At 41.1% G+C, this 24,860-nt stretch overlaps 1 protein-coding gene across 6 annotated transcripts in view; it reads right to left on the reverse strand.

Moving 5' to 3' along the window:
- The window catches only part of Rgs7 (regulator of G protein signaling 7), a 395,639-nt gene that overhangs the window by 369,818 nt on the left and 961 nt on the right, over nt 1-24,860 (reverse strand). For all 6 annotated transcript variants that reach the window (XM_006993719.4, XM_076548014.1, XM_006993718.4 and 3 more), the window contains exon 2: nt 24,419-24,542. In XM_006993719.4, the coding sequence (XP_006993781.1) occupies nt 24,419-24,496 (78 nt within the window). In that variant the 5' untranslated portion in view covers nt 24,497-24,542. The remainder of the gene's footprint in view (nt 1-24,418; nt 24,543-24,860) is intronic.

The following is a 24,860-nucleotide window of genomic DNA, read 5'->3' on the forward strand; positions in this document are numbered from 1 at the left end:
ACCAAGCCACATGGCTAAACATAGATAAGAATTATGGATTAATTTAAGTGTAAGAGCCAGTTAGTAATAAGCCTGAGCTATCAGCTGATCATTTATAATTAGTATAAGCCTCTGTGTGATAATTTGGGAAGTGGCTGCCGGGTATTTGGGAGTTGCTTGCAGGACAGAAACTTCTGCCTACATTTTGGTAACTTTGGCAAAAATGCTAACACATTTCAACTGATGTATGAATTTTAAAAGTAGCTAGGTTCAAGTAACTAACACATGAGGACTTAAAGTGGGTTCTCCCATGCAGTCATCCACCTGAAAATTGCCTGAGGTTTGGGCTCTGATTTTTATTTCAAGCTCAGTATGACTCGTGGTACAAGGGGACTGGTGGAATCAAAATGGCTTTGAAAACACTGATCTGTTAAGAGGTTGGTGATGTCCAGAGAAGGGGTGGTAAGAGTTCCACAGGACGCTGCCAGATAAGCCACCTCAGGATCTGCATTAAGTTATGACACTGTATCTCACCCCAGACACATCAGCCATATCCTCACATACCACATAACAAAGTAAGTCCTGTTGCTATGCATGTAACACAGTCCTGCTGGCCTGTCAGTCCATCTCTGTTTATTGCTTTTCCATGATTCTTGAATGTATTCTTCTCTGGTAGATTTTTATCTTTTCTTTTTCTTTTTGAACTGCTTCCTCTAGACCAGAAAAAAAAAAACCCTAATGAGCCATTTCAAATAGACTGCCAACTACAGATCCTCTCTAGGAAAAAAAAAATGACAGGATCTAATTAAAGCAAAAGGGTCTTTCCTTGGGTCAAATATTCACCCATTCTTTGTGCTGCTGTTATAGAATACATAATTATCACTAAATTATCACTAAGATTAGAAGAAGAAAATGCTAATGAATACTTACTGAGAATCTGATCTATTCAATCTACACAGCCCAATAGTACAACAGCTAAGTGAGCTGGCTCAAAACAAAGGGGATCTGGATTTGAATCCCTGCTGTATGCAGTTAGCCTGAGTAAGTATGTCTGTCTATGTGTGTTGGATGCATGTATGTGTATGTGTAGGTACACATACCCAAGTACATGCAAATGCTGGAGGAGGATACTGGTTGTCTTCTATCTCCTTCTCCCTTACTGCCCTTGAGAAAAGGTTTTCTCATTGAATATGGAGCCCAACATTTCAGCTAGGCCAATAAACCGCTAGTGATTGTCCCATCTCGCCAACATTCCCCCTCAACTCTGGGATTGAAGGCACACTGAGCCATGCTTGGTTGTTTAATTGTTGTTGTTGATTGGACTTCTTGTTTGCTTGTTTTTGTGGGTGTTTTGTTTTGCTTATAGTGAATAGTAGTGATTAAGGTCAAGTCTTTCTGTTTGTACAAGCTTTGTTACCTACTATGACATCACCCCAGTCCCATGGCATATTTCTTAACAAACTTGCGAATGGTGTGGGGATTAAATTACATCCTGTGTGTGCAGTGCTTAGCGCAAGGAACTCCTATAGGAGAAAGGATGCCTTTTCTCTACCATGTTGTCACTATGGAAATTTATTCTTGTTCTTCATATTGCTACTTGTTCAAGTCTGATACTTTGAAACTAGGTTTTAAGATCTGGGACCCAGGCACACTGCCTGACAGTTTATTTTCTTACTGACTCATTGGTTTCACTTAGTTAATAATGACTCCAAAGGAAAGAAGTAAATAAGCAACTCCTCGTGGTTAAAGCTCTGAGCAGTTGCTTATGCCCATGAGAAGTTTGACCATGAATGCTTGACAGAGATGAGAAGATATCAAAGGGCTTGGATCTGACACTGGAAGTTAGGGAGTCAAAAAGTGATTCTGCTTTAATTCCCAGCACAAAGATTTGTGGAAACAAAAAAAAATGACCATGATCCACATCATGAAAGAAATACCAATAAAATGCTGGGGACAGATGAACAGATACAGGAGTGTTAAACTGTAATGATCCAAGAACACAATGTGGCCCATAAAATTGTCTGTGATTTACTTTTAGGTCTGACTGTCCTGCCTGATGCACACCCATCCTTTTTCTGAGGGTCCTCAAATTTTCAAGAAGTAGACTTTTAAACACTTATCACAAATAGCACCTTGTGGTTTTTCTTTTAAAGTAACCATACCAAGAAGAGAGTAATAATAAGCATTGTGGATGGGGCATGTTCACAAAGGACCAGTCCATGAGAGTCACGTGAGCAGAGGTGGGCAGATGAGAGAGCTGGTTGTGGAGGCTTGCTGGTAGCAGATGCTGAATTCAAGGGTAGCCTGGGCTATCTATACCTGTGGACCATCAAGGTAGTTTGGCTGATAAAGGAATTTCCTGCCAAGCCTAGGGACCTGACTTCAATCCCCAGGTCCCACATGGTGTAGGGAGGGAAAACTGACCCCCAAAAGCTGTCTCTTTTTTTTTTTTTGATTTTGAAAAAATTTGCTATTTATCATTGCTTAATTCTAAATCAGTAGACCAAAGCCTGCCTCACAATTTAATGTTCAAATATTCTATAAAGTTCTACTGTATGGTGGCACATTGCCTTTTATAAACCCCAGCAATGGCTCAAGGCAAATCAACTTGACATGTTAGCCTGGGTTCATCCATGCATGCCAACTATCCTGTATGTAACCATATCAACTTCTTTACATACCTTCTTTACAAATCAAGTGTCCCAACCAGTAACTAGAAACCAGGGATTCCCACAGCTAATTAAGATTACAAGTTTACAGTTTTAAAGCTGCTACACATGTCTCTGTGATGCACAAGTGCCCACATGCATACACACAGACACACACACAAAATAAACAAATGTAAAGACAAAATTTTGAGAAAATAAATGACATGATAACAGATCCGTAAACAGGCAAACAAGAGAGAAGTGTTTATCCTGGAAAGCTGAAGGCTGGGGAAAGCCATAACTGATGCTTCAATGTGGACGAAGTGTTCTCGTAGAAAAGAAAAGTACTTAGGTATCCTATGTAAATCCAGAAATTCATATAGAATATCTATGTAAATCCAGAAATGTAACTAGAACCATGGGAAAGTGAGCCAGAACACAGACTTTATATTAATGAAAGGCACTAACACACAGTGAGGTGTCCAGTCACTGCTTCCTCCTGAGGATGTGGAGGGATCAATTCTGCTCCACAAGCTCAGAGTGGAGGGAGGGGGCTAAGGAGCTTCCATGGCAAGTTACAGCCTAGGAAGTCATAAAATATCTAAGGCTGTGAAATGTTTCCCCTTTAGGAAAATTGTGTACTTGATAGGAAGTTTCTCTGAAAGCTCCATTGTGTTTTCTGTCAGCCATTGGTATGTCTGGGGGCAACGCAGAGGCAGACAGGCTGGCAGCTTGGACTTGCTTGGAGAATTTAGTTCTTACAGGCAGTAAAACAAGGCTTTTTGATTCTCCACACAAATTTGCATGAACACAAGAGAGGAATAATAAAATCCCATCTTTAGAAGGTCCAGGAAGGTCTCTGATCATACTCAATGGCCAGCACTGGGTCCTCACCCAACTCGTTTCCACTGCCTTTTGAAAGGGAAGGAGAGTTACCTCAAAATGTTGACCAATAAGGGCAAGTTGTAGCCAACGGGTAAAAAAAAATTACAGGAAATAAACACTGTTAGGCTTTGAAGTGTGGATCATGGGAGGGTGAGTTATTACTTAGAAAAAAATCTCCAACCCAATCAACTGAAACCATCAACTCTGACAATGTTGCCATTTGCCTCCTGCTTTCCACAACACTTTCCTCGGGAGGCCTGATAAGATACTTGTTTTGATTTAAAAAAAAAAAAAACCCTCTGAGATGTGGTTATGCAAATGACTCCCAGATGGAGCTACACCATAGCAAAACCAATGACTCACCTGGGACGTTACATTTTTTGCATCTTAATTTCCCCATCTTTGTGTGTACACATATGGAAGCCAAAGGTGGACATCAGAATGACTTGCTCAACTTTTTCCCCACCTCATTTCTTGGGACAGCATCTCTCATAGAACCTGAAGTTGCCCTTTCAATTAGGCTGGCAAACCAACAAGGCCCCCAAACTTCCTGGTCTCTGCCTCCCAGCATGGGGGTTATAGACATGTGTCACCATAGCTGGCTTTTACATGGGTCCTGAGGATTCAAATACAAGTCTTCAGGAATGACCTTAGCCACTGAGCCAACTCCAAGGCCCTTTGATTTTTCTCATCCTTTTAACAGAAAACTATTCCTCAGTATGTCATCGTTTTATTGAATTTCTGTGGAAGTTAGATGGCTTTCTCATGAATCTACATTTTTGTAACAGAGTCTCATGCATACAGTTCAATTCTGTGATGTTCACACAAACCTAAAGTCGTAATCATGAAAGAACGTGCTTAGAAATCTACCATCAGCAGGTTAGTGAAGCATTTATGTTCTTGAAGTGTTTCATCCACCAACTCAACTCATAAAAAACGAAAAAGGCAAACCAGCATTCCCATCTTCACTGAGGGTAAGCCGATGATGGATAAAAATGAGGCTTTTCAGAGTTCCTACCTTCTGTACTGAAGGTATGAAAATGGCAGCTAATTAAGAAATTAAGTCAGGTGTGATGGCACATACCTGTATCCCCAGTGCTCAGAAGAGAATCATGGGGCTAGTCTGAGAAAAATACAGCAAGACTCTGTCTCAAGAAAGTAAATAAATCAATCAATATTAAATTTAAAAAAATGTTTTCTTTTCAATGGTTTCTACTGACCGCAAGGGCCAAAATGTAAGATACACCCTCAGATTTGCACTTCCTCATTTCTAGTGAGACATGGGGGTGCAGCATCCCAATACCAGAGCCATGGCTGGGTCATAAAGATCATTTGAACACATAGGGTCCTTTTACCCTCCCCAAACCCTCGATGCTAGCCTGCACCTCTCAGGAGGGGGCGTCTGGGAACAGTTGGTTCTGCACAGAAAGGACATGGCAGTTAGAAGGCACCGTTTACATTGAAGCCAACATGGCAGGAGGGGGGCACAGAACACACTGCATTTCCTTCCTAAACAGCAGAATCCACCCGCTTAGAAAGTTCTAGCCCCATATTTTTTTTTCCCTTTGGTTTTTCGAGACAGGGTTTCTCTGTGTAGTTTTGGTGCCTGTCCTGGATCTCTCTGTAGACCAGGCTGGCCTCGAACTCACAGAGATCTGCTTGGCTCTGCCTCCAGTACTGGGATTAAAGGCATGCGTCACCACCGCCTGGCTATTTGAGGTTTTTTAAAAGGCCACATTTTTATGAGTTAAGGAGATAGCTCAGCTAGAATAGTGCCTGCCTTTAAAGTATGAAAAGCTGAGTTTGACTCTTAGAATTCCTGTTAAAAGGAGGAAGAGAGGGGATGAGGAGGAGGAGGAGGAGGAAGAGGAGGAGGAGGAAGAAAGAGGAGGTGAGAAGGCCAGACATGGAATGCCAGGCCTGGGGAGGCAGAGACAGGAATTCAAGGATTATTGTGTCTTGCTGGCCAGCCAACTCTGGGCTACTTGGCAAGTTCTAGGCCAGTGAGAAATCCTTTGTCAAAAAATAAGGGGGTAGGGGAGCTGTGGAGTAACACCTGAGATTGTCCTCTGGCCTACACACACACACACACACACACACACACACACACACACACACACACACACACTCATATGGGAGAAGTAGGGATTCTTAAAAATCCATGTAGTTTTTGGTTTCTCAGAATGTTGTGATCATTCTGCATTTTACTAAAATTATAATAAAATAGGGAATGTTTTGTAGAAAACTCTAACACCAGCTACACACACACTTCAGATTCAGTAGTCAAAGACAGGGTGTGGTGGTGCATGCCTTTAACCTCAGGAGGCAGAGGCCAGCAGACCTCTACGAGTTCAAAGCCATCCTAGTCTACATAGTGAGCTCCAGGCCAACTATAGCTACTAAGTAAGATCCTATCTCACACAAATAAAAGAGTATGCAGTCAAGTCCTGCATAGACCTTTTGTGTGTACAACTACAGAGGACAATGAACATCTGTTTCCACAGATATTATAGACCTTGACATTTCAGGAGTCAGTAGCAGTGAGCAGGCGGGAACACTGGCTTTTGCCAGCTGAGGGTCCTAGACAAACAAAATAACTATCCATGGGGCAGTTAATGTCCTGCACAGTGATTATTCTGATCTCCAGGCTACAAAGAAAAACTAAACCAAATACAATCAAAACTGTAAACAAAGCTAAAGACTGACTCCATTCAAGAAGGGGGTCTGTATCTTCACAGATAAGCAGAATCCCAGAGGACAGCAGAAACTTATTCTAGCATTCAAATTCACACCTTAACTTTCATCACTGTGTGGAAATCATCTATGCCAGCTTCCACTTGCACATGTATTTGTACAAACACAAAATTAAATTATATCGCTAAGTCTACCCATTAGTGGTAACGAGTAGAGCCAGGACCAGGGACTTCATTCAGATTAGGCCTGCGTTCTCTCACCGCAAGGGGTTAAGTGGGTGCCCAGTGCTTCTGGAATTAGAGCAAATATGATTCCTATTAACAAGCTCACAGCAAACTGCAGCACTGCCATTTTTTGTCTGGGTTTGCAGAACTCCTTATTAATAAATTATTAGTTAATAAATGCACTGTATCTATTGTAAATCCATAGTCACAATGCCCACCCATCCTTCATATACACATTCGTTAATCTTGGACATTTACTAAATTTCTGTTCAATCAGCCAAGATGCAAAGATAAACTGCACAAAGAGATTTTGTTTGTAGAGAACTCAAACAATAAAAAATTAATAAGTACATTCATCTACACACAGTGATGTGCCAGTATTCCTTAAGTAGTATGAGGGTACAGGGAATGGGGGATGGCTATGGTTTATGTCATTGGACAGTTCCCCTGACGGATTTCCATCCTACTGTGACTGATTTCTGTTTCTACACCAGTAACTGCAGAGTTGTGGAGGTGGGAAGAGATATACATACCTCCCTTACTCAGTTAGCTCTAGTATAACATGACTCTGTGTGTGTGTGTGTGTGTGTGTGTGTGTGTGTGTGTGTCTGTCTGTCTGTCTGTCTGTCTGTCTAATACAAGTGTATATATGGTAACCAAACATTTTATAGCCATTCTTATAGTCAAGCATTGCTGTTTTTCTTTCCTTTGCTTTTAGCTTCATCATCCAACACTTTTGTCAACATATTTTAGATACGAGCCAGATTCTTATCCCAAACCACTTTGTGTAGACAGCCCTGGCGTTACCAAATTCAAGCAGGAGTGGAGAGATTGAAATGTTTTGAGAAAACATTAGATTATCTTTAGAACTTGATCCAGATGAGATAAGGAAAAAAAAAACAGAATGTGTCCAACTTCCTAGAGGCATCATCAGATTGTATTTAGCACTAAGCTGTCCTAAGCACCATGGAGATAACACCCAGTTCCCTCTATCCTACAGAAGATACAGTGCCTACTCCTACCACATGATCCTAACCACCTCAAATATGCTATCACAGAAAGTCTGTGTGTAGAAGAAGGGGAGGAATGGGAAGCTAGAAGGATGATCTCCAAAACATAGGCATCCAGGCAAAAGTATTGCTTTCACAGAAATATCTGAACGAGCTTGAATGAGGAGCCACCTGTTCAGTTTTGTGGGATGATTTCCAGGAGGCTTGCAGCTGTCATTGGTGCAGCCTCCTTCTGATTTCTTAACGCCCAGATGCATTTTGCTTTGGAATCAAACGTCTTTGCTCCTTTTCCAACAACCCAACCTCTCTCTTTCCCTTTTTAATTCTTAACCTGTAATCGTAACACTATTGATATTTATCAATCACTTCTAATGTAAAAAGCTGGAAGTTTTCAGGAAGGAGAATGAAATATCTATCGCCTGCATGAAGTTTTAAGATTTGCCCAGGGCTTCCTTATGAACTGTCATGAGTAACTCACAACCCTCTAAAGGAGAACATTCCCAACACCTCAGTATGTGAGGAAGAAGAGTCTCCTGGGGTTTCAAAGCTCACTCCAGGTCACAAATAGGTAATAAACCAAATAACTGCAAACATTCAGCGTTGACATTCAGGCTCCGATCTGAGGAAGATCAGACACAGAACATGGAGTCAGACAGACCTGAGTTCCAATCCCGACACCACGATTTAGTGTGCATGTGACTTTGAGCACATTCTTTCAACTCTCTGGACATTTCCCTAAATAGTGCAATGGGCTAATGCTGCCTGTCTTATTGGACTATTAGGAAAACCAAGCAAAACAAAACCCTATGATTCAGAGGTTCCTGAAACATCACCTTACCTTATCTACCTTTTTTTTCTTCCACCACTGCAGCTCTTTCTACTATCCTGTTACAAATACACTCACTTTGCTTCTTGCCATGACTAGGCAGACCTTCCCAGTTCAACAAGAAGAAATTATGCAGAGTTCATTGTTGAGACCAAAATCAGCCCACAAACAATTGGTAAGTCAGGGAATGACTGCAGTCCAGCACAGAACTCTCAGATGGTCCTCACACAAGATTTATCAATGTATTACATCGTGTGCGCCCAAGTGTAGCATCTAAGCACACACCCAAGTAGAAGGCCAACCCTGGAGGGCACAGCACTGCTTCTGTGGATCTCACATCCTTCCTCCTGCCTGGTCTGACTAACAGCTTCAGGAAAGACTTGAAAAATATTGATTGCATATGCTCCCCTTACTCATGAGGAAGACATCTCAATCCCTAATGGGTGCTTGAGCCATCTTGGTATGGAGTTTTGTTTTTCCTATATGCATCTATGATCAAGTTTAAGTGATAAATCAAACATGGAAATAGGTAAATAACACCTAACAAAACACAATTATAACAATATACTATGAAAGAAGTTATATGAAATAAGATTACTCCTCACTGTGCTCATGAGCCCCCCTCCCTTTGTGATGGCATATGAGATGACTCAAGCTCTGTGAGTGACATGAAGTGAAGTGACCCACACAGGAACTGTGAAGCCACATTAGGCTACTGTCAGCCTTCAGATGCTGTATCAGAAGGATGTTTACATTCTCCTCAGCATTTTCTGACTGCCGCTGAGAGCAGGCAATGGAAAGTGCTCAAAAGGAGAGTGTGGGAGAAGGAGTATTACTGTGCCAGGCACACGTTCAAACGCTAGGAAAGGAATCAGAGTCACTTCCTGCTAAACCTGAGACCCTCCATCTGCAAATTCCAATGCTGTGTGAGCCACCGTTCAGTCACTGTGACAGTATGCCTGACATCAATAACCTATCAGGAAAGAGGGCTTAGTTCACCTCATAGTCTCAGAAGTTTTTGTCTCTAGTGGCTGAGTACCCTATTTTGGAGCTTGTGGCAGGACTGAAAACCGTGGTAAGAGCATGGGGCAGAGAAGTCAGCTTCCCGAGTGGCATCATTACAAATAAATGGCAAGAGAGTAGGGTCAGCGTCCAAATATTTCTTTCAAGGGCACGTGCTCAGTGACCTAACAAGCCCCACATCTGAAAGGTTCCAATGTCTTCCAACGGTGTCACAGACTGACAAGCATGGCCCTTTGAGAAGCCTTTACCTAAGCTGTAGCAGGTGAGAGTGTCCCTTTGGTTACATTTCTAGAACTCTTCCATCAAGCTGTCCTTGGCTTCTGAAAGGGAGTGTGCATATTTGTTGTGTTGTTTCTTCATTTCTAGGGAAGGTAACACCATTTTTCATTGCTGTATTAGGCTGTCTAATAAGACCGCCACTGTTTTGGTTGGTGCTTTATGCTTTGAGTGGTGTAAATGTTTTGAGTGATCTATTCTACTTCTAGTTATCACAAAATGCCAGTTATTTTTAGCATGCGATTTTTCAGAACGTGGGATCTTCTAAAAGGAGCACATGTATTGTGCTGTTGTAGGAATGATTCTCTCATCTTTATTATGTTGATATATTTTATAGAGAGAAGTACTAAAAATGGGAATTGGTTGACAGTCTTTGTTAAAGTCCATTTTGGTCCTCATCTCCATGATTTCAAATGTTCAATTTGGGCAGTTGCTAACAGAGCCTCAGTCATACACACACACACACTTGCTCACTCATCCTAATTACAATACTAATGAAATAATTGAGGGAGGGCTTTGTTCCCCAGACCCCACACACCAAGACCCAAGCACTAGGGAGGCAGAAGGTGGAGAATCAAGATCTACAACAGACTAAGCTACCTAGGGAGACCCTGTCTCAGGAAACTAAAATATAAAGAGAAAAGAGGGAAAGAAGCCAGTACAAATTTTTATAAGGTTTTTTTTATCACATTTACTCAATGAGCAGTAAAATCAATCACAAAACTTTATTTCCATTTATTTTTGGATAGAGGCAATGATAAGCTTTCTATAACTTAGATTTTATAGGAAAAATGAAAAATTTGAAATTGAGTAATTACCCCATCAATTCTATGAGAATATTACTGTATGTGTTTATGTGTGTAAATCTGTACTTGTATATATGTGTAGAGGTATGTGTGTGTGTTTGTGTATGTGTGTGTGTATGAGAGAGAGAGAGAGAGAGAGAGAGAGAGAGAGAGAGAGAGAGAGAGAGAGAGAGAGACTGACTGACGGCTCTCCTGCCTTGGGACAGAATGGTGCTCTGACCAACAGCACATTACCATCACCACTGTGTCTTATACCCTGGCACTTCTAGGAAATTGTCTTGCATATAATAATTATCCAATAAATATTTGTTAAGTTAAATTGAATCAAATCAAATGCATAATTAATTTAATTGAAGTCTTTCAAATAAATTGTTTAAATGAAACTATATTTATCCCCAGAGAGCTCATTGGTCTTAAAACTATATATATTTAATATACTAAATAGAACTTGAAACCTACTATTATGCTACAATTTTTTAAATGCATAGTTCTGAATTGATTAGAATTCAGATTAGTTGCAACTGACAGAAAACCAAAATGCATTATTTTAAAGAAGACATAAGTAAGTGTTCTCCAACATAAAATGTTCACCGGCAGGTCCAGTCTGTGGAGAGACTGGAATCAGCAAGGACCTTGTTAATTCTCTTTTGTTGTTCAGTCCCCCATTATTTCTCAGCCTCCACCTCCTGAACAAAATAAGTTCCAACCAGCAGGACTGAGGGAGGGGGAGAAGGGGACAGAAAAGAGAGAGAAGGAAGGAGGAACAGAGGGGAGACGGAAGGAAGAAGAGAAAAGGGGAGGGGGTTCCTTTTCTTTTTTTTAATGTCTTTTTCCCCTCTTTTCTTTATTGTTTTGTTTTGTTATTGTTATTGTTTTGTTCCAATTGGCTTTTATGAGACGGTCTTACTATGGAGCCATGAGGAGCCTCTCTCACTGTCCCCTTTCCTTAAGGTGGTCTCTTTTCAGGTATTACATCTTATCTACTCTTATCCTACTGACCAGAACATATACTATGTCCCTGCCTAGTGGCCTGGCAGCCTGGGAGAGGTGATGTTTGTTATGGTAGCCCTGTGCTTAGGTGAAAATGAGAGTGCTATGACTACAGAAGATGACAAGAAACACCAAGGACAAAGTGATTTACAACCATCTTATACAGTGTCGATGAGCTTTGAGTCACACAAATCAATATGCAGCAAGTAAATTCATTAGTTGCAAACAAACTTTCATGACAAGAATATCAAGGAGCTTCAAGGCCATAGATAAAGCTAGTCCATGAGAAGCTGCTACCAACGTAATGGCTGCTTTTCATTGACCCCATCCCAATCCCCAACCCAAGTGATCTATGGTAAGAATCCATACAAAGTGCTTCACATTAGTTCAAGAAAATGTTGCAAGGTGAATAAATGCCTTTGTAAGACTAATTCTCACAATTAAACTTGTTTGATATCTCCCTTTGCTGGGCTAATGAACAGTAATGATTCTGGTTTAACACAAATGCATCTCTCTTCCCTGCAATAATCCTGCGTGCCTGGATAGTCTACATTGTAAAACTCTTTGAGAAATATGGGTTGTGTGTCTCATTCAAGGACCCATGAAGTAGCTATTTCATGGGTTTAGGAGAAATAATAACAGTTGTTTTTCAATGTGTTTTTACAGTTTTCACTGATTAAGGGTCACTACCACATCACTCAAAAGGGTCCGTTATCGAGCTTTCTACGTAAATCTCTAAAGGATAAATAGGCAATAAAGAAAAGATCGTTGAAACTTTGAGATAAAACTGCAAAAATTAAAATTTAAAAGTCAAAGCACTCAGAGACGTGGAAGGTGGGGTTTAAGGAAAATAGAAAGCAGAAGAACAAGGAAGAATGAAGGGCAGTGTGGAGGGCAGAAGGGATGCTCCTACAGAGGGAGGAGGAGAGGGCAGGGTCAGGCATGGTGGCAGGGTGCTTGCCTAGCATGTCACAGGTCCTGGGTTCATCATGCAGCATCATGAGCAAAAGGCAAAAGGGAGGTCTTTATGGGGAGATAACAAGCTCTCCTCACAGGAATAGGGATGGCACAACCTGTCTTAACTCGGGTGCTCCGTTTGGCAGCACTGTTTAGTGTGAAAAACTGGATTCGAGTTTAACCACCATGTGGAGGGTACCAGCTATGTTAGCCTGTCCTTACACATTGAAACCAAACTCCAAGAGACGTTCCACTAGAGCCATGCCATCGATGTATGCAATAATCACCCAGAATCTGAGTGTTTAAGTTGTCATATTTGATCCTTACAACATCACAATGAAGCAAAAACTTTTAACCATATTCTCGCTGAGGTTCAGAGAAAAAAGGTGACTGGTCCAAGGGGTCCATGAACTACCGTGAATTCTAGGTCTTCACCTCTTACCATGCTCCAGGTAGGTCGCTCAGCCCCCATGAAAGCCATCAGTGGAGTGGAAATCAGCAATAACAAGCACACAGATTTTCATATGATAATGAGATGAAACAATCTCAAAGGGTCTTTAGGAAACGGGATCTCTACAGGAAATGCCATGCTGAGAGTGCAGATGCCCACCCCCAAAGACCTGGTCCTCTATACCTGGAAAATGACTCTCTTCCATCTCTGGTAGCTTAGGTCCCAGAATTAAATCTACACATGAATATCTCCTGACTTTTGTTTCTTCTTTTCCATATCTTGTAACACTGCTATGAGTAGATTTCTTTCTCCCCAGGTTTAGCCAAAACTATAAATAAATTCATTTTCCTTTTTTATACATTATGTAATTTTCTCTTAATGCAAGGGAGTGGTTGTAACTAGAGCCACGCCTTGTGATGTGGGACTTCATTAACAATTATATGTATGACTTTACAAAATTAAAAATGTAACTTGTCATGTATTTGTACAACCTGAAATGTTCCATGTAACAGCTAAATGAAATTTTACATGCTGTTTTTGGTTTTTAATAAGATGGAAAAATGATAAAGAAATGAGAAGAAGAGGAATACAGAAAAAGGGTAAAAGGGAGAGAAGAAGAAAGGGAAATAAAAGAAAGCAAAGAATAAGAGCAACTGGTCCCCGATCACAGGGGCTAGCAAGGCGCGTAATCCATACCAGGCCCCATGCTAAGTCTTTGCTCACTAGCCTGGCAGTTCTCTAAGGCAGATTTTGTTATGAGCTCAATTCTTAGATAAGGAAGCCAAACCTTGGAGACATTCAGTAACTCAACCCATTCATAGAACAAGGTGATGGCAAATCTGTCCTGTCCACAGCAGACAGGACATCTTAACCCTCATATATTGCTTTCATAAGTCAGCTAAAAACAATGACAGGTCACCACTTCATCAGAAGCAACCATAGAAGACCAGACCACCAGCAGAACAGCAAGTCAAAATGCCCTACCATACAGAAACCCAACGTGTGTTCTCCTAATGCTCAGTCGCACAATGGAGTTTCCAGTACTCCATTAGTAGTTAATGTCATATGCCACCCAAAGAGATGAATTCTCCATGAACATACTTCAATTGCCAGTGATATTACAAAGGGGCCTGGAGCTGAGAATCCACCCTTCCTCGGTGGATGCTAAGCTAATAGGTAAATTTAAAGCAACTTTTAAAATAACAATGAGGGGCTGGAGCAAAGGCTCAGCAGTTAAGAGAACTTAACTGCTCTTGCAGAGGACCTAGGTTCAATTCCCAGCACCCATATGACAGCTTACAACCATTCATAACCCTAGTTCCAGGGAATGCAATGCCCTCTTCTGACCGCCACAGGTACCAGTCATGCACATGGTGCACATACATACATGTAAACAAAACACTCATACACATTCACACACACACACACACACACACACACACACACACACAGCTTTTAATGACCTCTTCTCCAATAAAAGCCTAGGTAAGCAATCTAATCTTGGGTAAACAAAATCTTGGTTGGGCAGAAATCTAAATAGCCATAATCCTCTGAGCCAAGTCCTGGTCAAGTAAGGACAATTGAATCTGTATTTTAATAAAGCTCAGAGGCTCTCCAGAAATAAAGAAATGGCCCATAAGTGTAGGAAAAGATGCCCATCTTCAGGAAAATGCAACCCAAAGTCCCACACCCATCTGAATGACTATTGACAAAGCCCAGAAAACACGTGTAGGTGAGTCTGTGGAGCCAGCAGAGCCTCTGTGGGCTGCCTGTGGGAACGCACAGTGAGGAGAAGGTAATCGCTGTGCTGTCCGGCATTCCTACTTCCAGGAGCACTCCCAGAACCAAAAGAGAGAATTAAAAGCAGACACTGTTAGAGATTTCGATGTATCCACGTTTGTTGCTGCACTGTTTACAATAGCCAAGGACAGAGAGAACCCAAGGGCTCCTGGGTGCAGAAGTAACTAAAATGCTGAATACAACAGACAAAGCATTAGTCTTCAGTCTTTAGTGAGAAGAAATGGTGACACGTGCTACAGCGTGGATGATCTTTGGAGACACACACATGATTGTATGACTGGGGGAGGGGGTAGATCCACAACATGAGGAACTGTAGTAAAAGGTCACAACATTAGGAAAGGCTGAGAGGCACTGCTCTAGAAGTTATGAGAATGTTAAGCTTGTAAAAGCAGCAGATCCTAAAATATATAAGAGGAATCTTAAAGAAAAAGATGCTCTTTAAACGCCATCACTTCCATTTATAAGAAAAATCTAGGTACATTTTATATAATATAAAGTGAATAGTTATATGTACTGAAGGATCCCTATTCACCCAAGCTTAACAGGTGTGTTCAGAGCATGTTTATTTGTAAATGGAGTCACAAACTATAGTCCTGGCTGACCTGGAAGCTCACCACATAGCTCATGATAGCCTCAAACTTGCAACCATGTTCCTCCCTTCAGGTCCCTGGGTGCTGAGGTTACAGGCATGGGCCACCATGCTCAGCTTTTAACATGTACATCCATGTAATCCCAACGATACCGATTATTCTTATCTCCACTTTACAGATGAGCAAACGCTCTCCAGGAGGAAAAAGCAATTTAATCCCTAGCACGTCTATTTGCGCTTCAGCACTCTGCAAACACTGAAGCTAATTCTCTGGGTGCAGGAGCACTGGCTTCTCCTGTAATGCTGCTAATTTAAAGACACTCCTATCTCCTGAACTATCGGGATTAGGGTGGCTGGACTGGGGGGCCCTGGGAAGCAAGGTTTAGTTTTGTAAGGGAGAAGACATACTAGTGTCTCGTGCATCTCACTGAAGTGCTGGTGTTTCCAACACTCTATTAATTCAATTCAGATCATTTTTCTACACCCTACCCATCAGGAGCCATTTCATTTGGGAACGCTGCTAGGCACCCAAAGTTGCAGACAGGAGACAGAGGTGGATATCTATTTATTAAGAAACCAGATGACCGAAAATAAACAACTTTTCATCTGGCTAGTGTTCCTGTTTTCTTGCCATTCGTCAGCCTGTTGAGAATAGACTGAGATCTATGTCTCACCGCTGTGAAATAAGTCACCGGTGGCTCAGAAAACAATTGCACGGTCCAAAAGTCTCATCACACACATCGTCCATATGAGGGGAAGCTGAATGGGTGTGTGGTGAAGACTGTGATTCCAAAGTCTTCTCCCTCCGCTAATTTATCTAGACCACAACTCAGTAAGGAGGCTCGGAACTTGCTTAGGACTGATTTCACATTTTATATAATTCGTACATTCATACATCCGACATTCAGAGATAATCTGTTCTGTGCCATTGGTCAAAAAGCTGGGACATAGAACAGGACAATAGGTGTCCCCATCCTCACAGAGCTCCCGGCATTACCACTCATTTCTTAGTGACCTTGGGTACTCACAGTATACATAAGTGGGTCTCCAGAGTTCCTATTGGGAGAACAGAATGTGTTTTAGTTATGGCAATTGCAGCGTCTCGGAGAGTGATGCAAGAAGGTGGAGAGTGTGGCCCATGAGGACAGCCCGGCTACACAGCTACGCCTGCACCCCCCAAGGACACTAATAACCAAAATAGTTCCTTATTTCTAGGGAAGCAAATCATGTATGTAAATGATATGACATATGCTAATTGCTAATTAGCAAAAGGAACCAAAAGCCTAAATGTAAGTAAAGTTTATGACAAATGATATTGATTTCCCAAGGAAACAAACCTTTCAGGAAAGTCAAAAGTGAGCAATATTAATAGTTACATTTTTAATGATGGCTGGGGATGTAACTCAGTGGCAGAGCACTGGCCTAGCATGGGTGCCTTGGGTCCCACCTTCCAGTGCTGCACATAGACACACACGTGTTACATATTCTCTCCACACCTCTGTACTAGACAAAGGCTTTCTGCTGAACTGGAGTGGCTGGCATTGGGAGCTTTGTGTAACTAGCCAAGGTCATGTGGACACACATTGTCCTTTAGAACTTCTTAGCAATGACTAAAAATGGGAAACTCTGGTGATCTTCTAAATGGCCCCTCACCATGGGGACAAACCAGTCAGGATCATGGTTTTCCTTTAAAGATACATATTCTTCCTGCACATGTTAGATGAAATATAACATGTCACTTTGTTTCTTTTCTCGGTAAGTGACACAAATTTTCCAAGGCCCATCATTCTGTGTCTCCACGCTGTCTTGTCTAATCCAATAATCACCAGACACATGAACACTTAAATCTGAATTAATTTAAACTAAACATGATTTAACATGCATTCAGCCTTCGGTAATGCTGACCACATCTCAAAATGTCCACTTACCCAGTGTGGCAAGTGACCCTAAGACCAGGCAGTATGTCTATGAAGTTTCCTCATCATGATGGAAAGGTCTGTTGACAGTACTGCCATATAGTATCACATCCCGAGTCTCTATCAGCCCAGAATCTCCACATAGAATCAGATAAGCACAAATCTACTGGTCAGATAGATAAAAGTAACTCCCCATCTGATTGCTGCCAGGAACCCAAGAGCTAATACTGATTAAAGCAAACACAATATCTACTCTGCATATAGTATGATTAGGTACCCTCCCATAGTCCATGACAGAGCAGCAACATGTAGGTCACTTGCTAGCACCGAGCTATATGAAAATACAAAACTTATTAGTTATTTATCACTTACATGTTGATTGTTTAGAGCACACTTAGGAAGACAAACATCCAAAGTCAAGCTATATGATTTAGAAAAATAATGTCACTTTTCAACTTCACAATATACAAAATGAAAAAAAAAAAACAGGTAAATTCAGACCTCCTCATTACCTCTGAAATGCCTCAATCCTATGGCTTTATTTGGTTTATAGAGCATCATGGAACAATGCAGATACATGCACAGTTATACATAGTTACATACAAAGATACACCAACTTAAAAAGAGCTTATTAGCAAATAAAAGGTGGCTATATAGACCCTACAAGACAGACACTGTGTTATTTAAATGACATTATCAAAGCATCTCACAGAGCTTCCTGTTTATACAATTGGAAGATATGATGAGAGGTGAAGAAAAGGTCCCCTCTTTTCCCTCTTTAGGAAAAAAAAAATACACCAACTTAGTCTAACTGACCTGACACATACAAAAATGTTTAATAATTTTTGTCAAATAAATAGTGATATTACTATTAAAATCAACAGAACATTTGTTAAAGACCTGATGATACACGTTAGGTGCTACTCAAGACACTTCTTCCAGGCTATCTCACTGAACAACCCCAGGAGGGGAATGTCTAGTTTTTGCCATTGTATCCGTAAGAAAATTGAAGTGAAAGAAGTTATGACCCTAATTTCTAGGCACACAACTAAACCAGAGCCCAGCTGAGCTTCAAGGCTATGACTTTCCAATACTAGAGAACATCTTCTAATTTAGCTAGCCATCAAAATAGAAAAAGAATAAGATCTCCTTGGAGCTGGAGGAACTCAGTAGTTAAGGATATTGGCTACCCTTCCAGAGGTCCTGAGTTCAATTCTCAATACCCACGTGGCAGTTCGCAACAGTCTATAACTATAGTCCCAGTGCAATACACCTATATACACAAAATACATAAATAAATACGTTTTTTTTTAAAGATCTCCACATTTATTCATAGGGACGTAGCTAATGGGTACCATTTTTCTAAACATTTTTCCAACAGACTATCAGTGGGTGCTTTTCCACAGGTCTCCCAGGCAAGGTACTTTCTAGCCTAGAGCAGGTAGACAATTTCTGCCATGCTGGAGTCAAGTCCATGATTATCTAGGAGAGTTCTGCTAGTCTCAGATTTTTGTTAATGGAACTAGACATAATACAAAAGGAATCAAAATAAAAGCAAGTGGAATTCCCATGTTGCCTTGAGCAAATGGCATAAAGAAACCAGGTCTTTTTTTCCCTCTCAGGAACTAAGTGTCATTTACAATTATTTTATAATTAGATTGATGTTGTGTGGGATAGAAGTCTTTGTGGCCCTGACATTCAAATGCCTCGTCGGCGCTACAAAGTAAGGAGCCTCCTCTGTTTGCTTGTTTGCTGCAGGTCTGTTTTCAAGGAGAGCTGAACGTTATTAGGTCACTAAACTGTCTAGATGTGAGATATTTCCGTTTTCTCTGCAGTGATCATATTCTGTCACCCACACCACCTAAAAATATCCAGCTTCCCATCACTCGGGGGAGCCGCAAGGCTATTAGAAGGCAATCAAATCCCTGGACAGCTCCTCTTTGTGAATCTGCATTTTCCCCTGATCAATTAGATTCAGAGACACTGGAGACAGAAAGCGAAGGCGGTAAAATGCAAGCCACAGATCCCCATGTCAATCCCACAAACAGCCTGGGCAAGCAAAGAGCTCAACCAGGAAGGCTTTCCTGCTCTGAACTCGTTAATTATTAGCCGGAATTCATCAGTGAAGTATTACTGACAAAATGCTTCCATCTCCTTCAGAAGGCATGTTGAAGAGGATCCTGTCCTGTTTCATGGTACCTGTCACTATTTGTGTCGCCAAAGAGGGACAGAGAGGTCTGGCTATCTCTAAGGTAGACAACATCTCCTGATCCAAAAAGGCAGGCACTTCCCAGTCATCTGATTAGATAAGGTGTGCCACTGCAGAATGATCCAAAAATGGGATGAAAATTCTTGTCTGCCTCCCATCTGTATCCTTACCTTCAAAACCTGGAGACTTAAAGACCCAGGACTTTGTAATTATTTATATACATCTTCCTTTTCTAACATACTTTTCTCTTGTGGTCAGCCACAAATACTACTCCCTCTGCTGACATGAACTAACCCCAGACGGGTCAAGAGAACTAAGGTTAAAACCCAGCAGATTATTTTTAACAGCGGAAGTTGAGTTGGAAACAGAGACAACCTCTAAGGTGATGAGACTAACAAGCTTGTAAAGACAAATTCACTGAGTTAAAGCAGGCACCACAGCATCAGCTCAAGGCTAAGAGACTGGCCCTGCCTGTGGTCCGGTAACCACTCTCTGTCTCAAAGGAGTGTCAATTCTCCCAGGACAGAGGGACATCAAAAATAGCTTCCAAATGCACTGAAGTGAAGCTAGCCAGCAGAGACAACCTTCCAAATGACAGGCTGGTTGTCACTGTGACTTCAGGTAAGGAAGGCCAGCTGTCCCAAGATGTTCATAAAGACTGGAATATTGTTACCCTTAAATACTGCTCTGGTGCCACAACCACAATGTAGTGCCACAATGAGCACCTGTATACAGTAGGTATTCAATCAAGGATGGGACCAGTTATCATCTCCAACAGATACTGTTATAACTAAAATTAACAGCATATTAGTGAGCTTTATACTTTTACCCTTAATTCTATTCTGCATAGAAAATCAAAAAGGCACAGTAGAAGGGAAATTGTTATATAGAAGATGAAGAGAGAGGAGGAGGAGAGCAGAATGAAGGCCAGAATGGGAGAGGGCAAAGGAGAGAGGCACAGTGAAGTTGATAGGTTTGCTATTTCCAAAACCATGCTCCTTCCAATAAGACAACGAAGGAGGAAAACACTTTCATTTTCTTTTCTGACAGCTGGAGCATAAATGGTTGCTGCAATAATATCAGAAATTATTGGATATTTTGAGCATTCTTGCTAGTGAGGCACCAGCATTACAGTAAATTTGAAATACTGCCCCAAGGTGCCCTAGAAATTTTGTTTTTCCAATGCAAGAACGTCAGTTGCAGGAAAGGAGTGATGGATGCTGTCTAGTGGGCAACATGCTGGCCAGACACCATGTTTGGACAGCGTCACCCTGTGCTCTGGGTTCTAGCTTGGTCATATTTTGCAAACATTATTGGTCACAGTAGGATGTTTCTCCCAGAGTTTATCAAAACTGAGAACAGCGTTTACAAATCACCAGCCCAGAACAGAACTCAATTTCTGACATGCCACCTCTACAAATGTTTCAAGAAACTGATCTGGCTCCAAGGTATGTTGGAGCCAATCAAGTCTCAAGGAAATTGATTACTTACAACTCCAATCTACTTAGCACCCATCTGAAGGGAGCATAGAAATAAGTGTTCAACTCTCGTCATTTTACAACTTTTAAAGATGTCCTCAAATATATCAGACAACAGATCACTCTAATTTAATCTCCTGGTTATAAAAAGGCCACATTATAAAGCAAAGAATTGATAAGGCAAATGTTTCATCCATAGCAATTTTTAAAGTGGATCTCAAACATCAAATAAACTCTAGAGACTCTTTCTATTAAGCTAAAATCTACTTGCAGACAAGCCAGACTGACTTTTAAGGACCAGCCCTGATCACTAGACAGTGCTGCCATGCCCTGAAGCCTTGATTGTGGCAACATTTACTCAGCCTGGTAATCATAGTTTAACATACTGAAGAATGTCTTCTGTAAAACCACCATAAAGAGGCCAAGGAGACAACTCAGTGGGTAAAGTGCTTGCTACTCAAGCATAAGGACCCAAGTTCAATCCCCAGCACCCACATAAAGAGCCAGATATGTTGATACATGCTCATAATCCCAGTGTTGGTAAGGAAGAGGCTGGTGGATCCCTGGGGCTTACCAGCTAGCCAGTCGGACTTAATTGTCAAGTCCCAGGTCAATAAAAGATGCTGTCTCATAAAAGAAAATGGAAGCCTCCTGAAGAAAGACACCCATGGTGACCTCTAGTGACATGCGTGCGCGCGCGTGCGCGCGCGCGCGCACACACACACACACACACACACACACACACAATGGACTTCCATGGGAAAAAGAAGACTGTACTCGTTCACTGTTTGTCAGAACTCCTATAATCTGTTTTAGGATAATCATGATGGAAAGAGACAGTAAACGAGAAATTCCCACAGGGGCCTCATTCCTACGTATTCCACATGGGTAGCATTTCCAGTTCCGCATCTCTCCCCAGGGTGTTTCTAAGAGTCATCTATAACCTATCAAGACAAAGTGGAAACAACACATGTGTGTCTTGAGTGCCATGAGGGTCTGAGCAGAGAGCATTATGATGGGGGTGGGGGCGGGGAGAGGCAGCAGGAGCAGAGGGAGAAATGCCATGAATCTGGCTGCTTCAGATCACACTTTCAAGGATTGCACTTCAACAGTGAAGGAGAAGTGGAAAATTGGCCCCAGTCAATAAAACAGCAATTTCTCCCTCCACTCTCTCAGCCGTTATTGAGCAATGCCCTGTTAGGACTGAAGGTCTTTGCTGAGCCTTTGGTTGATTTCCTGATTAATTAGCACTGTAACAAGAGCCTATTTCTTCATGAAGGGGAGCTATTGAAATTTCCCAAGATAGATTCACCCCTCTCCAATTACTTTACTATTCATATGAAAAAAAAATCAGCCTCCACAGAGAAGTTATTAAGTGGTAAGCCCACTTAATGTGTGGGTCAAAGATAACGACAAAAACAGAAACTTCATGATGTCCTGTTTTATGTGTGTATACACATAGAACATTTTACACAATGACTAGCAAATGATAATGAGTCAAAGTGTTTATGACCGATCTGGCGTTATTTAAAAATTATTACTTACATCACAAAAAAACTTACACACACAAAAAAATGTTGAGACAATTCAGACAAACATTAAATCCATTCTTAGACATTATGAGTAAGATTTACTGAACTTATTATTCTTTTTATCAGTCATGTTTTATCAGTGAATTTTCCATGAACACTAAGTGATATGTGTTGTTAATCCCTAAACAAAAAGCCAATCAAAGAAGGGTAAAATGAACATCATAAGCAGTCTTACACTCAACCAGAAATAATGTTTTTTAAAAAGTGAAATGTTATTGAGAGGCCGTCAGGAGGATTGCTGTAAGTTCAAAGTTAGCCAGGGTTACATAGTGAGACCATTTCTCAAAGGGACAAAAGAGTTAGATTCTCTCCATGAAATCTTCATGAAGCTTATAATCTTACATTTAAAACTAATAGCAATTTGAAACTACAAATTTATAAAGTAAATTCAAAATTAGCAATCTGAGACTTGAGTGCGGCAAATAACCAAATAATGATATCCAAGTCATCTGTCAATTGTTTTTATGCAAGCAGGAAAAGAATGCACCTGTGTTAGTTAACAAACATAGCTTACTATCAGAATCCCCCTCTAAAAGTACAGCTCTCAATCCTGCATATACTCCTAGAATAGATTTTTAAATTCTCACATCTTGCATGTAACAACATTCAAAGTCATGCCAAATACAAGAAAAATTGCGATTTACTTTAAAGTACCAAGATGCCACCAGAATATTCTTTTTCTCCAGACCTACTCTCTATTTAAAATATGTAAGCACCCACTTACTTCATTCAGTATCAGAATGTAATAGTAATGACTTAGGTTCAAGTGCATAGGAATCTCAATTCAACCATTTGGACAAAAATAATGAAACAGTCAACTAGCCCCTTATTTTTCTTCCCCTTCAGTCTGTGGTGTCTCGGACACATCTGGCTGCATTTACATAGAATAGAACTGTCCACCGGCTACAGGATGAGCAGCTAGCATTGTGTCTGGGCTCCATGTATCTGCTCTTAGAGCACTATCAATATTCCCTTCAGCATATTCCTCACTACCATCTAACATCTCTGGGCCACACAAGAAAAAGTTGGAATTCTGCATGGGTTAAGGCAGCACACAGCCTCTCCTTTGTATTCACAATCAGCTCACCTCACAGATCGGCACTCATCCTGGATTCAGTGCTAATCAAAACCCTTAATGACAGTCTTGACCTCGGTGTATGATTTCCAGTCTCCGTTGTCAGTGTCAACTAAAGAAATCTAAGTTAATACACACCACAGGTAATATGCTTAAGAAAAACAATCCCAGTAAAAACTGCAAAAGGAAAAATCAACGCAGAACTTACATAAAGAATACTGCATCCTTAATTTTAGTAAGCTTGTTGATTATCCATCTTGAAGTTACCTAAGCAACCACTCTGAAACACACGCCAAACCCAAATGTGTCTGTAGCTCGATGTCTAGAAGTTTGCTGCTAAAAGCATGGCAGAAACCTGTCAGATATGTGTGTGGAAGGGGGAATCTGGATTGCACAGATTTATCCCAGGGGCATACAACACTAGAGTATGGATGCTATAGATAAAACAACAGTAATAATACAAAGTAAACAAAAAAACAACTAGGTTAAGACCAAAAGAACTAGAGTCATTTAGTTGTGAGTAAACACATGAAAGCATACACATCCACGGATATAATCATTCTTGCCACAGACCTGCAAAGTGGTCTAGTTTTATTTCCAAATGAAATTATTATAATCTAAATGTGTGTTAGGGGTATTAGAAAAGGCCTCTGAAAATCACAAGGGATGCTATTAAATCAAGTGGAACAAACCAAATATATTGCATGGCCAAACTTGCTGTGATTACTAAGGACAGGTGACTCTAACCGATCAGCAAGGAATACGCCGAGTCCCATCTATTTCATGTCACTTGAGAGCATCTGATCTTCTTCTAGTATAGTACATAATCACTGATGACCTGGGACTTCTGAAAATTGATAAATACTCTGATTCAAACACAAGAGAGAAACAGAGAGAGAGAGAGAGAGAGAGAGAGAGAGAGAGAGAGAGAGAGAGAGAGAGAGAAAGCGCTGAAGTTTCCCTTTTTTGAGGGAAGTGAAGAATTCCTACCTTTCTGTACACCAGCATGTTGGGTGATTCGTCTGCCACCCCGTTGCTGGTCTGTCCATAATTATTCCCCTGGGCCATTTCACCCAGAACTTGGTCCCTCCGTTGCAAGGATTATCAGTCTGCCCTGCAAAGGATTAGAGAGCCTCCTGTGAGATCCTGGTGGGAGTTCTCAAGGGAACAGACTCCCCTGACTCATCTTCATGTTCACAGTACCCAATCCACAGGGAGAATTCTGTCACCTGGGGTTGACTGGAGGACACAGGACATGGACTTTAAAAAGAGAGAGACAGAGAAAAGAAAGAGAAAAAAAGGAAGGAGTTTACAGCTGTAGTAGCCCCAGGGAATTTTAACTGACAACCTTCCCCTTAGAAACAGTCATCTGGCTAAGGTTTCTGTGGACTTCATTTTGTGGATACTCTCTTTTTAAAAGTGTTAGGTACTC

This window comes from Peromyscus maniculatus, chromosome 11 (assembly GCF_049852395.1).
Source record: "Peromyscus maniculatus bairdii isolate BWxNUB_F1_BW_parent chromosome 11, HU_Pman_BW_mat_3.1, whole genome shotgun sequence".
NCBI classification, from domain to species: Eukaryota; Metazoa; Chordata; class Mammalia; order Rodentia; family Cricetidae; genus Peromyscus; species Peromyscus maniculatus.